General features: G+C 53.8%; 5 protein-coding genes across 7 annotated transcripts; 2 read left to right on the forward strand and 3 right to left on the reverse strand.

The window, feature by feature from the left end:
- Positions 1-3,646: 3,646 nt before the first annotated feature.
- PV09_03838 (uncharacterized protein) lies at positions 3,647-4,760 on the reverse strand. The gene has a single exon (XM_016357094.1). It carries the CDS (start codon positions 4,687-4,689, stop codon positions 4,207-4,209), a length of 483 nt encoding a protein of 160 aa, XP_016215183.1. The 5' UTR covers positions 4,690-4,760; the 3' UTR covers positions 3,647-4,206.
- On the forward strand, positions 4,605-7,535 carry PV09_03839 (uncharacterized protein). The gene has a single exon (XM_016357095.1). It carries the CDS (start codon positions 5,581-5,583, stop codon positions 6,811-6,813), a length of 1,233 nt encoding a protein of 410 aa, XP_016215184.1. The 5' UTR covers positions 4,605-5,580; the 3' UTR covers positions 6,814-7,535.
- A 281-nt stretch (positions 7,536-7,816) lies between these two features.
- PV09_03840 lies at positions 7,817-9,356 on the forward strand. Of its 3 annotated transcripts, none has more exons than XM_016357097.1 (3): positions 7,817-7,971; positions 8,071-8,436; positions 8,517-9,356. In XM_016357097.1, the coding sequence occupies exons 2-3, from the start codon at positions 8,207-8,209 to the stop codon at positions 8,779-8,781; spliced, it is 495 nt and encodes a 164-aa protein (XP_016215186.1). In that variant the 5' UTR covers positions 7,817-7,971; positions 8,071-8,206; the 3' UTR covers positions 8,782-9,356. The 3 variants fall into 3 exon arrangements, with proteins under 3 accessions (XP_016215186.1, XP_016215187.1, XP_016215185.1); XM_016357098.1 differs by having other exon boundaries at positions 7,817-7,952; XM_016357096.1 differs by having other exon boundaries at positions 7,817-8,436.
- PV09_03841 (uncharacterized protein) lies at positions 9,027-11,243 on the reverse strand. Its single transcript, XM_016357099.1, has one exon. It carries the CDS (start codon positions 10,851-10,853, stop codon positions 9,480-9,482), a length of 1,374 nt encoding a protein of 457 aa, XP_016215188.1. The 5' UTR covers positions 10,854-11,243; the 3' UTR covers positions 9,027-9,479.
- Positions 11,244-13,040: 1,797 nt separating this feature from the next.
- Positions 13,041-13,722, reverse strand: PV09_03842 (uncharacterized protein; the record flags this gene model as incomplete). Its single annotated transcript, XM_016357100.1, has 2 exons — positions 13,041-13,602; positions 13,634-13,722. 2 exons carry the CDS (start codon positions 13,720-13,722, stop codon positions 13,041-13,043), a joined length of 651 nt encoding a protein of 216 aa, XP_016215189.1.
- Positions 13,723-14,221: the final 499 nt, after the last annotated feature.

Below are 14,221 nucleotides of genomic sequence, written 5' to 3' on the forward strand. Positions count from 1 at the left end.
CCAGCCACCTGTACGCGTTCTTTTCGTCGCACATGAGCCAAAAGTTGTGAATATGACGATCAAAAGGATCGAGACTCGAGCGGAAATTCAGATCAAGTTCGAAGTGTCGAGAGTCGACGCGAAGCTGCTGATTCCCGGTCGGGGCGAACCGATTGAGAATGCCTCACTTATCTGGCAGGACGGCAGGATCTTGTATGCGGGAGCGAAGACGAAGATTCCGGACAAGCTTTCGATGATTGATGCCCTTGAGCAGGTTCACGTCTTGATGCCGGGCATGTGGGATTGCCATAGTCAGCCAACCTCGCTTTTGTAAGCAAATCCTGTGCTAATATAATGTTCAAGCACACCTGCTCGGTGCGAATACGCCGAGTCTTGAAGTGCTGGTCACCCTTCCACAAGCCACATCAGGAGCACGTCTGGCGCGCGATGTTGCCGCAACTCTCGATGCAGGCTTCACATCGTTGCGAGAGATGGCTGGATATGGCATTGAAGTGTCGGCCGCGATCGAAGAAGGCTACATCCCGGGCCCAAACATCTACAGCTGCCATTCTATCCTCTCGATGACGGCTGGCCACGGTGACCTACACTCTCAGCCTCTGTCATTGATTCAAGACGCCATGCACCATGGCCTGCCGATGTACCTTTGTGATGGCGTTTCCGAATGCATAAAAGCGGTGCGAGAGCAGATTCGACGCGGCGCCAAAGTTATCAAAATCTGCGCCACAGGCGGCGTGCTCAGTCTCATCGACGATCCGCATCACCCCGAGTTCTCACCGGAGGAGATTAAGGCCATTGTAGATGAAGCGGCGCGCGCAGATCGCATCGTAGCCGCCCATTGCCACGGCAAGCGAGGTATCATCAACGCCCTGAACGCAGGCGTCAGGACGATTGAGCACGGCAGTTTTCTGGACGATGAGTGCATCCAGCTCATGCTGGAGAAGGATGCCATCCTCGTCGCCACGCGCACGATCGTCGAATGGGGAATGGCGAACAGATCTCAGCTCGGCCCCGAACAGCAGGCCAAGATGATGGAAGTAGCAGACAGCCACAAAGCATCATATGCCCGAGCCGTGAAGGCGGGCGTCAGGATCGCGCTGGGCACAGACATCGGTTTCAGCGACGTAAAAATTGATCATCGGTTTGGGCAGAACGGCCGGGAGTTTCACTGGGCTGTGGAAGCGGGCATGACGCCATTGCAGGCGATCGAAGCTGGAACCGCTAGCTGTCCTGCGACGTTGGGACCGCAGGCGCCGAAATCAGGTGTTCTGAAAGAGGGTTACGATGCCGATTTCATCGCTCTTTCAAGCAATCCCCTCGAAGACATTGACATCCTGGCTGAACCGAAGCAAGTCACGCACGTCTGGAAAGGTGGAAAACTTTACAAAAGCCCTGGAAACCCGGTAGGACTTGTGAGCTGCGGTTGAGAATCGCCCCGAGATAAATAGGTCTCTATGCGGAAATTCCTGGACGATAGGCTATTGTGACCATACTCTCAACTTGCAAATTTGTAAATTAATCCCAAAAAGCATGCATGTGAATAAAAGAAGCTCTCTTGGCGTACTTAGGTTGCAGCGTGAACAAGGGGCTGAGCGTCCGGAAGCCATACTTGGAGTACTTGTCCAGCTGGCGCTGGTTTGGAGGCGCGAAGGCGCCATTTTTTGTATGGTGAGGCGGGGATCGAAGTCCAGGATTTAGGGCCCATGACCCGTTGGCGTGGATGCGTATTCGTTGGCAGCAGCTTTTAAGGAGTGCTCGGCCTGCTACCCGAAGATCATGACGATTCCGGTGGCGGAAACTAGGAAGGAGGTTGCTGGGGGCGAACCAGGTAAGGTGTGATCGCTTACTGAAAACCGAGGGCGTTATTGAGCTTGCCCATGTATTAAGAAGGGATTGGATGTTTGGTCCATGGCTTAGCATGACTTGAAAAATTGTCTTCCAGTGTGCCTGACGTTAAGCCAGCTCTGACCAGACGTGTTGCATTTGAGTGAATGAGGTTGCGAAAGCACCGCCTTATGCAAATTCTTGTCGTATGAACTGTGCGTCCCGATGCTTCTGCTCCGTAATAGTCTCACCTGTGAAGCGGATACCGTTCGAAGTGGCTATGAAGACGAGGTACATTGGTAATCTAGCGCAAATTTATGAGTCGTAGCCAGGCTGCTGTTACCACTACATAACTTCGTGTTTCTAAATATTAATCAGCGAGCGTGGCACATGGTTTTTCGCTATTAATTTTAATCTGGCGCAGGCAAGACCTAAACGCTGGATGGTGGTAGTATGGTTTTACTCAGGTATTTCGTATACAGATATTGGACTTAAGATGTGCTGGTGTGGGTGGGCTAAAGTCTGCACATGGATAGAGCATGCCCATTCCAGTATTACACGCTACATGCCGGAGGCAGGATTTAAGCGGAGCGCTTGTTTCTTCCCAGCATCTTTTTTCATTTGGTAGCATCCGTGATGATGGCCGGTACAGTCTGCATCCACTCATTTATCCAGGTCAATAAACATGCTGACGTTACCGTGCTGTCCTTTTGCGTGGATTGACCAATCTGTCGGGCTCTATGAAGCCAATTTATGCAATGATATGATTAATGCTTAGCAGTACGGAGTTAGTATTTCCTACATGACCCATCAACGCCATTGTCGAACTGCCTTGCTCAAAGGTAGTGACCCTAGCAGTCACTCGTGTCGGTTTTAGGTGCTTTGCACGAAGATCCGGAAAAGACGACGCGTTTGAAGAAGGTAACGTGGTGGCTCTGGTCACATGTTTCCATAGGTTGAACCGTTCATTCTCAGCAGATACCAGTTTAATTAGCTGAGGATTTTTTCCATGTCGTCGACACGTCGTCTACTTCATTGTCGTACTTAGGCCTCAAGACAAGTTAGTCCGGTCCTAATTTGCCACTGCACCTAAGGGCAACTTCCAGCAGGCCGTGCGCTGTTCTAGTGAATTACGAAAGAGATTGTATGGATACCTTATCCGGGTGCATTGGCACGTTGCCTGCATCCTGATTTCGCTGTGCGATTCCGGCGTGCAAGCCCTTTTTGGATCCGGACGCCAACCGAGAGCAGAAGGCTTCTAGAATGCGGTCGAAGCAAATTAGAACTAGGCCATGCGAAGAAGGATCGAAGAAGCGGCGATCCCGCCCCTCTTCCGAGGGCACGTGGCACGTGCGCCACCGTCCGACGCTGGCGGCTTGCCCGCCCGCCTTCTTTTCCTCTTTATCCTCTAGACGTAGTGCTACTGTACTTGTGCGCGTGCATGCGTAAGTGCGGCGCGAGCGGTAGAAAGACGAGTTCCTCTCATCGGTATGAGCTCCACCGATGTGTCACATCTACGACGTTTTGTTCCGCGACGCATCTTCCAAGGGAATTGTGGGACTTTGCGGCGGCCTGTCGGATCGAATGCCTACTGCACATTCTTTCACAGTCGATCTTGGTTGTGCCGGGGATGTTTGCCTTCTGGTAAGCAGGCTGTAGGGGGCAAGCAAAGCTTCTTGAGCGATGAATCAGCGCTTCGTCAGAGCTGCAGAAAGCCTAGAACAAGAGTCACCGAGAGCGCAGCGGAAGAGCATGTGCTTTTGGGAAAGAAAGCGTGTGAAATGTCAAACAATAATGCCGATCCGAAATTTGCCATCTGCCCTACGGACGGATGTGCGATTTTCGGTCCCTACCAGAAAGTGTTACAGTAACGTCTGCTCGACAGGCATCGTCGCCACTAGGCAATGGTTGGCTGGGTTCCGCGGGCATCCTGTTGCTCTTTGCCTCGTCTGACCTGGTGAGATCTAGCAAGGTAAGCCTCGGTGTCTGAGCGCGGAAGATGACAAGGGAAGGTGGAAACGTTCTCGACATTAGCGCGTGCCATCCTAGCGTTTTCTTTACGAGAGCTCAGAGCACAGGTCGACGTTTCCTCCACGCAATTGGGTTTCAGTGAAGGGCTCCGTGCTCGTAGACATGAGGATGGGGAACAAGAAAAGGAAAAAAATCCAACTTGGGTGATCATGAGCCGACGGAAAGCGAGCGCAGATGGAGGCGAGAAGAAAGGGGGAAAAATGAAGACAGCAGACTAGGTTTCGATGCGAAAGGCATGGCTGGCAGGCAAGTGGCTTGGAATCTTCACGGTGCAGACGTGGAGTGGTTCCAAGCGCGGGCGAGGAGGATGAGAGAATGAATGAAAGGGAGACAGACTTCGGTCGCGTACGAGCATCAGGCACCTGCTTGTACTGGAGGTTGGACCGCGCATCGCGGCCGCAGAGCCTGGAGGATGGCGTGTGTCTGGTACGAGGCGGAGATAAGTGGTGGTGAAGCAGAGGGGGTTCTGTTGATCAGTAATAGGTGGGCAGTCAGCGTCATGAGCCCAAGCGGCCGATGATCCTCGTAGCAGCGGACGGCGCTAAACAAGCTCAGCCAGAGCGTGACGCCAATCACAGCCATGCGTGTCTTGGGCGATGCATTTCGAAGCACGCTAGAACGAACAGAAGCTCCCTCAATCGCTGCTCCGCCTTGCCCTTGCACCGTCGCCGCGCCGTGACTGGTCCTTGCTCGTTGCCTTCCCCATCCCCCTTCCTCGCAGAGCCAAAGCCCAAGCCCAGCCCGAGCCCACGCCCGGTGTCTCTCCATTGTCCGTTCGAAGTTATCTCGTTTACGCTCACTCTCTCGCTCACTCGCACTTGCTCTCGCACCGCACATACTCGCACGCACGCACGCACACACCCTCGCCCTCGCATTCTCACGTACTCTCTCTCACTCTCTTTCTGTCCCTCTTATTCCCTCCCTCTCCCCATCTCCACCTTCGCATCCGCTCCTCTCCTCCTCCACACCTCTGCCGCGTAGCATTACGGCCTCCACATCAATCCCTCCGTTTCCCGGTCTGCAGTCGTCTCTCCGCTGTCACTCTGCTCCAAATCACACCTGCAACTCCCGAGCACTTCGCCCTGGCCCATCTCAAACGCCTCACTTGCCATTCCTACCGGCGTCCAACTCTTCGTTTTTTGACGGCAGAGTCGCTTGGCCGTACTTGCACGCACACAGACGCACACACACACTCTCTCTCGCTCGCTCCTAGGGACGTAATTTGGCTTCGCTCAGCTGCCCCGCGGCACGCATCGCTCTCGCCTCCCTGATCCCTTTTGCGACACAAGAAGCGCAATCATTCTTTGGCAAATTGGCTTGTTTTGCTACCTAATCGGATTCCTCTCTGGCATTCCTTCCGTCGCAACGTCCATCTAGGCCTCGGCAGCCTGCAGATCGCACCTTGCTACTGACGGCGGCACCTTCCTGGAGCATCATCTTTCTGGGTCGCAGCTTACCGCTGGCCACAAGTCGGTTCCTTGCTCTTGCTCGTTCTGTCGCGGACTCTTGGCGTTGTCCATCCTACCTTCCGTTCCGCACGCAGACGGCTCCAATGCGTCGATAAGAGTCTCTCTGCATAGACTACAACACTGCGCAACCGTCATCATTCCGTGCAACTCCTGTCTCCCACCGGCCAATCTGGCTTTCCGGATTCGCCGCTCTACCTCGAGCGACGAGCGGCACAAGGATCGCCAGGCCAGGCGCTCGGCGAGCGGCATTTGGAAGAGCATGAGCATCAAGAAGTCATCTAAGCCAGCGCTTCGAATCAAGACTGTCTCAACCTCAATCACGTCATCACCCTCGCTTTCCCAACACTCGTGTGACTCCAACTTGGGGTCCTTGCCTGATCTTCGTGAGAAAAAATCGGACGAAAGAATGACCGACTGGATGAGCTCACGGCCGCTGAGCGTTGCAATTCCCACTCAGAACGGTGGCTTTTCCACCACCGGTCCTTACTGCCCCAGACGGCCAAACCTATCTGACATACTTGCCAACAACTCTCCTCCGCCATGGACGCTTTCGGCATTTATGGCCTACCTCTCGCAGAACCACTGCCTCGAGACTCTTGAGTTCACCATGGATGCATCGCGTTATCGTAAGCATTATAGCAAGATGGCGAGTCGCTCGCCCGATGGACGCCTGGTCCGGGGTTCGAGTGATAGTGCTTATGTCTTGTCCCTGTGGCAAAAGCTACTGGAGGCTTACATCATCCCTAATGGGCCACGTGAGGTGAACATCCCTGCTGATGTTCGTGACTCTCTGATGGAGCTTTCGATGACGGATGAACCTCCCGAGCCATCTGTGCTCGACGTTGCCGTGCAGAAGGTATATGACCTCATGGAAGAGTCGGTTCTGGTTCCATTCCTGAACAGCTTCTACCCCCAGACGGCCCTTCCGGATTCTGCGAACACGTCTCAGGAAGACCTTGCGTATCAAGTCCGCTCGAACGAAGATCGTGCGCTGCATCGTCGTTCGACGCGTAAGGAGCGTCGCTCGTCTCCGACAATGTCGTCGACAATTCCATCTTCGGCCCCACCGATGCCTAATCGAGCATCTGCGCCCTCGACTCTGTCTCAGTTCGCTCGAACGCTCTCGCACTCTACAAGACATGCGTCCAGTTCGTCCAAGACGTCATCCGCGCCATCAGCCCGTAGCTCGACCATCGCCATGATCTCGCCGTGGTCCTCAAACCAGTCCGAGTCGATGGTGCTCTCGCCTATCGACATAGGTCTCACCGATGATGCATCTGCCTCATCACCGAGTGCTGCTGGCGAGCCCATGACCCCACCGACAACGCCTCCTCAGTGCGATTTTGGCAGCCCAACCAGCTCAGGTGGATTTGGAGGCTCTAAGGGAGGAGGGACGTGGAAGAAAATGCGCAGCAGTTTCACATTCAAAAAGAGGAGTGGAAATTTACGCGAAGAAGAACCCGAGCATCCTCAGAACGGCAGCTACCTATGATACCCTTTTTCTACGCTATGCTACAATGTCTCGCATGTCTAATGAGCACGCATGATTTGAACCTCCAAACTCCTGCAACGGCCGAAAAATTTCTGCTTCGATTCTTTCCAGCATTCAGCATATACGGTTCCCTCAGGGGCTTGGCTGGCGTTTTATCTGTGGCCTCTGTCATTGACACGGATCACATAATAAACGGGCACCACATGTTCTTTGGCCACGAGACGACAAAGAACATTTGACCGATTTCCCTCGCTTCATTCGTGAGGCTGGGCATTTCCTACCTTTACATGACGTAAAAGCAACAGTATGGAACTTGCTCCATGAACGATCATACGACGATCTTTGTTCTGCTTCTTAGTGTTTTTTCCCCGCAAACGGCGCATTGCATGGGCGTTTTGTCGTGGCAATCTCTTCACTTCATTGCAAACTCTGGACAGAGTTATTTCTAGATTGTACTTTTTTCCTTGGACCAAGATATACTGTCACGGAGCAGGATTTTGACGTTTTGACATTTTGTGCATGCGCCGTTTTGTACATACCTTCTACTCGGTAAGCACGGAGAAGCTTTCGGCTCTTTGGCCATGAGCTTTAGGCTCTGAAAAGCTACGATTAAAGTAGTGGGTGCGGAATGCAATCTGATACATTGGAGCTGGCTGAGTTGCAAAACTCGTCAAGTCCATCTTATTCAACGAAGACGTGCGTGACCAAGAATCAGAATGATTTCCCATTGTCGCCAAAGTATTCATGTTTCGTTTCGCGTATGTGTCGTAGTCAGAAGAACAACCTTGGCCATGTCACTCCTACAAGCCACGAGAACATGGAGCACCGTAGGCTGCTTAAAGTGTGACTCCACTCCTGTGTTCTCGTGTCCATCTCAGGAAGACAAATCGCGCATACTCTTGGTGAGCCACATCGGCCACGGTCGCTATCAGCCCTGAACGACGTTGGAACCGGAACATTCGGCAAGAGTTTGTTATAAAGACAGGTGCTTGCGCGATGAGAATCAACCCTTCTTTATGCAATCAAAGCGATATCGCTAACCTTTACCCCGTATAGTTGTACTGTCTACACATTTTGTGGATTCGCTAGAGCTCTTTTAGCTTTTTTCTTCCTTCCCTTTTTGACGGGAATCTGTCGAGGTATCTCATCGTACATGTGGTAGGGCGCGTGCCTGCACCGTGCCCCGCATTCCTCGTCTTCCTCCTGCGAGACTAAAGCTGCAACCAAAAGAGATTTTGCTTGCTGACACTGCGATAGGTCATTATTACTGGACCTTTCTGATAACAGTTATTCGCTGCCTTCCTTTATCCGGCGGGGTCTGCGTCCAACGGGGATTCTCTGAACCAAGCCTTCGTGCGCCCTGCTTCACCCGCTTGCTCTTTTCTGGAAACACATGTTGTCCTCTTCTCTCGCTCGGAGCTCTGCAGGCCGCATATTCCGAGCCCCACCCGCGCTTTCGCCGAGTCGATCTTCCGGGGTGAACGTCGTGAGACCTCGATCACAAGTCCGCAGTGTAACTGCTGCAACACGAACGATGGCAACGTCTACGGGGAAGAAATTGGAGTGGCTGGCGGTGATTCCCGACCACGAGGGCGCCATTCAGAAGCGGCTCGAGGTCAGATCGTACGTCTTTTCCAAACCCGCGGGACCCGCGGACCGCAAACCAGCGTTTTCAAGCTAATCTCTGTTGCCCACCCCCCCAGCAAACATCTCGAGGGCGTCATGCCGTTGCACGCGGAGAACAAGATCGTGATGGGCGGTGCCTTCTTCAGTCACCCTCCCGCGGAGGGCGAGACTCCTCCGCCCATGATCGGCAGCGCGCTCGTCGTGTACGCGGAGACCAAGGAGGAGGTCATGCAGATCCTAGAGAAGGACATCTACAACACGAGCGGAGTCTGGGACCTGAGCAAGATACAGATTTGGCCTTTCAAGAGCGCCGTCAGGAGCGACATCAGCGCTACGGCTTAAGTCTACCACCATGGTGTGGCGGCGGCCGCTGCGGTGGCGGCGTGATGTGGGCTTCGTGAACCGCGCGTTTACATCCCTTCGGACTTGCATGTTTTTTGTTAAAACATGTTTCGTGGGCTGTATATATGAAACGAGGCTCATCATGGGGGAAATTTGAGCGAATACGAGGTCATCGTTGTTGAAACAAAACCAGAAATTGAGCCGATCAGTGCGGGGAAAAAAGAAAAACATTTTTGCACAAAACATCTGAATGGGCTTCCTAAGCCTCTTTCCTTGGATTTTGTATTGTGTCTTCGTCTGCAAGAATTGAAAGTGCTAAAATGTACAGTGAAGAAATTTTGTCAAAAGATCAGAATAAAAGAGGGTGGAAGGGATCTCAAATGCGAAAGTGGAAACCATGCAAGCGTCCCGCCCAGTTTCGCGGGGTGCAAAGCACGCAGTCATGCATAAAACGTCGTCACGAAGTCATCGAGAATTGAACATTTGGTGCCAGCAATGACGTTGACTCTCGCCGCTCCGCTCCTCCACTCTGATCGAAAGAAGAAGGGGGTGTTTTTTTGAAAAGAAAAGAAAGTGAGACGCGTGATAACCTGTCCTCCTGTTTGTTCTTGGTTCCCTGCCAAGAGGGAAGGGGAGGGGAGGAACGTGCTCACTTGGCAGGCCCTGCCTACGGAACAACGCGCTCGCAGACCGATCCTCTAGAGGTTGCGTCGTGCGGCGTGAGAGCGTCTGTAGCCACCATACGTGGCGGCGCTCGAGCTGGATGCCGGGACGGCGTCGGCCGTTGCGGACGGCCAGCTGGAGCTAGCCGACGGGGTCATGGACGGGCGGACCGGCGCAGAGGATGGGGGCATCAGAGGGTCCTCGGTGCACTCCGAGTCCTCGGCGTCGGCGGTGGCAGTCGCGCTGGTGGCGTGCCTGGTACGGGTCTTGGACGGCTTTGGCCAGTAGCCGGACTTGGAGGCAGAGGAGCTCGCTGCTGCGGCGGCGACGGCGGTGCTGTTGCTGGACGGAACTGGCCAGGCGATGGACGATGCGCTGGGCACGGCTTCTGCGGCATTGACTGGCGAGCTGCTCGCTGGGGCTGGCCAGGCGGTGACGGTGACGTACGCTGTCGAGACGGAGGTCGAGACCACGGTGACGGTTACAGGTGAGCAGCCCGCGCCAGTGCCGGCGGCGGCTTGGGCTTCGACGTTCGTGGAGGCGGCGGCTTGGGCATCAACGTTTGTGGAAGCGGCTGGCCAGCTGCCGGTGCCTGTCGCGCCTGTTGGGGCGCTCTCGCCGGTAGGAGAGCCATGCATGGTGACGGTGAGCGTCCGGGTGGAGGTGACGGTGGTTGTGGATTCGGGAGAAGTGCTCGCGGCAGCGGTCTCAGCGGCCGCAGCAGTCACAGGCCTGGTCATGGTCACCGTGATGGTGTCTGTAACCTTGATGGTCTGGGTCTTGGTGACCTGGCTGGACCATGGGCCTTCAGTGTAGACGAGCGTGGTAGTTCCCACGGACTCAGTGGTCGAGGTGACTACTTCCCAAGCACCGGATGACGCACCCTGAGCGCCAGCAGTTACTGATGCAGTAGCGCTCTCGCTGCATGGTGTCGTAGCGTTCCCTGCCGCAGAGCTGCTCGCGCCTGCGACAGCGCCGGCGGTAGCGCTCGCCTTGCTAGATGGCCAGACCCAGCTTGCGAAGCTAGATGGCAGGACTGGGGCAGCAACGGAGCTGCTAGAGGCACTGACGCCGCTGCCAGAACCATACGCTGGAGCAGAAGAGCTTGCAGCAATGGCGGCTGCTGGGCTGCTGGAAGACAGTGCTTGGCTTCCACTACCATAAGAGCCAGATCCTGCCCAAGGGTTTGCTGCAGCACTTGGAGAAACAGCAGCACTTGAAGAAGCATCAGAGACGGCGTCGGCTGTAGCGCTTGTCGATGGCTTTGGCTCGCTGCCGTAGCCTTGGCTAGCGGAAACGGAGTCAGCAGTAGAGCCAGCGGAAGCAGAGGCCGGTCCGTAGTTCCGTGGGATGGCGGACGCCGATGCCAAGCTGGCAAGAAGAACGATTGGGAGAGCTTTGAACTGCATCTTGTCTGTTGAACGTGTTGGTTTCCTGAACTGGTGTCACGGCCGAGGGATCGAACAGCACAGCTGAAGAAGAGAATGAGCGGTACGGAAGTCAATTCCTTAACGAGAGTGAGCCAAAAGGCCAAAGAAAAAGGAGTGAACGGAGTTGGTTTGAAGAACAGCAAGCAGTTGTTCGTCGAACAAAGCAAGACAACAGTGGTGGAGGCAAGAAAAGCGAAGGAGAGACTGGCAAGCGCTGCTTGTTAAGAACGAGCGACGACGGTAGAGACGGAAATGAGCAACAATGTCTCGCCCCAGAAAATACGCTCTGACGAAAACACCTTCATTTTGTGAGCTCCAGAGGACGCTCAGGATCCTGGCGGACATTGGTGGGATGCCGCTCTGTGTTCTGATAGAGGCGGGTGAGGAAATTAGAAAGGACCCCTGACGTGGTCCAGCGTTGGAGGGCGGGCCTATCAGGCGGCGTTGTGCGACCGTCTTAGGGGTGCACCAAGAAGTCGTCGCGGCTACTCCACGGCCAGTGGGATGAAGAAGAAAGAGACGACGACGGACGTTAGACGCTCAGCAAGCAGATTCCGACAGATCGACGCTGACGTACGACCCGGAGAGCTGCACTCCTGACGAACGCGAGCATGCGTCGATGAGCTGTCGAGCAAAAAAGGCCTGAGTCTGCCGTGACGTATTTCTGAGCACGCCTTGCGCTCACGGCCTGCCATGGCCGTTATGATTGTTGTACCCTTTTTTTTCCCCTTGGGCCGTCACAGACAATTTTCTCTGCCACAATCCCCCTTCCCCCTTCCCTGCCGTCCCACTTCATGTCCTGCTTATATGCCCTGCGACATCCTATCAGGTGGCCCGCGGACACAAGAGCGCTGCGTGCGGAGAGACGCAACCAAAGACCGTGCTGTTGCCAGCGACAATCACGCCGTGAAAGACATCTTGTCGTCCGCACGCAAGAACATTGTTCCAAAACATGGCGTTTGTTCATCAAGATCGTGGCAGAGATTCCCAAACATCTGCTGTTCCTTTCGTTTGCTCTGCTCGGCCACGCTCGAGCCACCAGGTATCACAGATGGGATGCCTGGCCCGCCGTGAGTCGCTTGTTTCATATGTCCTTGCACTGTCAAACCAGTGGCGGGGCCTTTCATACAACAATCCGCCTTATTCTTATTAGCCTTTTTATGAGCGGTGAGGTTGTTGTGGCATCATCTGCAGCAGTCAAGACCACAACAACAAAGTGGCGGAGCAGTAGCTATGCCGTGTGCCACACCGTTCCGCCTCTCAGTCGACCTTGGTCCTTCTGGAAGGCTGGCGACGTACCGTCTGGCCATCCGCTCTACTGCTATGCACCAGGCAACCCACACGGTTCGCCTGACAGTACTGGGCGGATGTTCCCTTCTCTTCGAAAAACTTCAGAATGTGAGCCTTGATCACGCACGGCAGGATCCTATTGTCCTTGCCAAGCTGTTGTAGCCAGTTGCACTTGATTATCCTTGGCGAGGAAATTGGCGGCTCCATTTTTCCTTGCTGACATAGACAAATATCCTCCAACTTCCCTCTTCGATATCCTGTCTTGAGTAAAGCTGATTGAGGCTAGATACGTCAAACACTCGGCGATTCGTAATAATGATGTCCACTTTATCTTATTCATGAGTTGTTACAGCATCACATTCATTCACTGCGACAACTCTTTGCATGCCTAGACAGCAAAAGTCTTACGTTGCATAGGAACAGGCGCCAAATGACTCCCCACTTGGTATCTATTCCACTGCGATCAGTAATTTCCGGTTCTTCAGCTTAGCCTCGACTACGATGTACACGTCCAGACAAGGCAAAGCCAAAAAATCGACGTTCTGCTTTGGCTTCTTTATCAAATAAATTGCTTCTTCCTCATCTCATCGATTCTCTTTCCCTCTGCTCATAAATTTTAAAGTTCGACATGTTCCTTTTCTTCTCAGCGGAGCTCCTGCTTCCACATCCTACATGTTGCCATCTGGATTCGTCCAAAGCAGAGCTTGTCTCATTACAGCTGGAAGCAGAACATGTGTTCCTATGGTTGGAAGCATCGTTAGCCACTTTACGTCTCTCGTTGACGGATTTCGGGTGGTGTAAGTCCGTCCTACATGAGCTAAGCGTTCATTGTGCTCAGAGAAACAACAACGCTGCTCTTTCATCCGGAGACATCCGTTACGTTACCCTGATCCGACTGCGGACCGCTGAGTGGAGCAGACGAACACGGACAGTAGACTCCCACCCCGGGCCACCTGGTTGGAGAGATGCTACGTCCTTGGTCACCTCCAGGTTCCACTGACCCGTCTCGAAGCCCCTGCGCTTCGATGCGGCTGTTGAGAAGCCACCAGTACGCAGAAGCACCTCGACGGGCCGAGAGGCGGCGAGGCGTACGAAGAGGCTCTGATACGCGAGCCCGAATAAGTTCACCACGGCGTAGCGGTAGAAGACATCATGTCCTCGGGCAATCTGGCTCCAGTCCACCCAATCAGGGACACCATTGACATGGGTCCCTAATGCCTTCAGCGTGGGATCTGTGTCAGCGTGCTTCTGCAAGACCGCGAAGGCATCTAGCTTGGTTGGCGAAGGCTGGGGTGTGCTAGAATCCCCCCTTGAGACTGTCGTCTCATTGGCAGGGCCATTTTCTTCGTTGTAGATCTCGAGTAACGGTCGTAGGCGTTCGCGCCTAACAAGTCGTAGCTGAAGAGCAGCGGCCTCAAGTCTTCTTTGTTTCTGTGCTCTGCGGTCCAGGTGAAGGATTCACTCCATACTCTGGGGCTTCGTCATCAGGAGAAGAGTCATTAGGAGAAGGGTGGAGATACGTTACTTTTTCTCCGAGATTGGGAGTTTTGTTGACCATGATGAATGGGCTGTTTTGGTCCTTACTCGCTTCAGTACGCAACAGCTGTCTGGATAATGAATCGGAATTCCTGATGGCTTCTCCTTACGTTGTTTTATATTTCAATGCTGGTACATGGCACTTCCTCCTAATATACCTACATAGCCTTAATCTCAACCAACAACACGACGACTCACGGTCCTATACTCAAAGTTAGAAAGAGTCCGAGATCCGAGGCGTGATTAAGCCCTCTCCATGTATCTCCTATACGCAAGGTACTGCAACAAGTTCACCATCAAGATCCCAAGTGAGTGAGGTACATTGGGCCAAATTCCCAATGAAGATACGAGTAGTCACTGGAGCATCCAAGTCGAGTCAGTGCCTCGGCATGTAAGATAATTCCTTGCTCAACGTGCGTAAATACCTTAAGGTAATATAAAATGCACCTATTGCGCATTAGGCTTTGTACATACCATACGCATGCTTCGGACGCCGAATATCGCATCGTTATGAAGCTAAA

The sequence above is a fragment of the Verruconis gallopava genome, assembly GCF_000836295.1.
Source record: "Verruconis gallopava strain CBS 43764 unplaced genomic scaffold supercont1.10, whole genome shotgun sequence".
In the NCBI taxonomy this organism is placed as follows: domain Eukaryota; kingdom Fungi; phylum Ascomycota; class Dothideomycetes; order Venturiales; family Sympoventuriaceae; genus Verruconis; species Verruconis gallopava.

Coding starts and splice junctions, on each gene's coding strand:
- PV09_03839 (XM_016357095.1), top strand. CDS start 5,581: ATGAGCATCAAGAAGTCATCTAAGCCAGCGCTTCGAATCAAGACTGTC.
- PV09_03838 (XM_016357094.1), bottom strand. CDS start 4,689: ATGTGCGGTGCGAGAGCAAGTGCGAGTGAGCGAGAGAGTGAGCGTAAA.
- PV09_03840 (XM_016357096.1), top strand. CDS start 8,207: ATGTTGTCCTCTTCTCTCGCTCGGAGCTCTGCAGGCCGCATATTCCGA. Junction 8,437..8,516: donor AAGCGGCTCGAGGTCAGATC/GTACGTCTTTTC, acceptor CCACCCCCCCAG/CAAACATCTCGAGGGCGTCA.
- PV09_03841 (XM_016357099.1), bottom strand. CDS start 10,853: ATGCAGTTCAAAGCTCTCCCAATCGTTCTTCTTGCCAGCTTGGCATCG.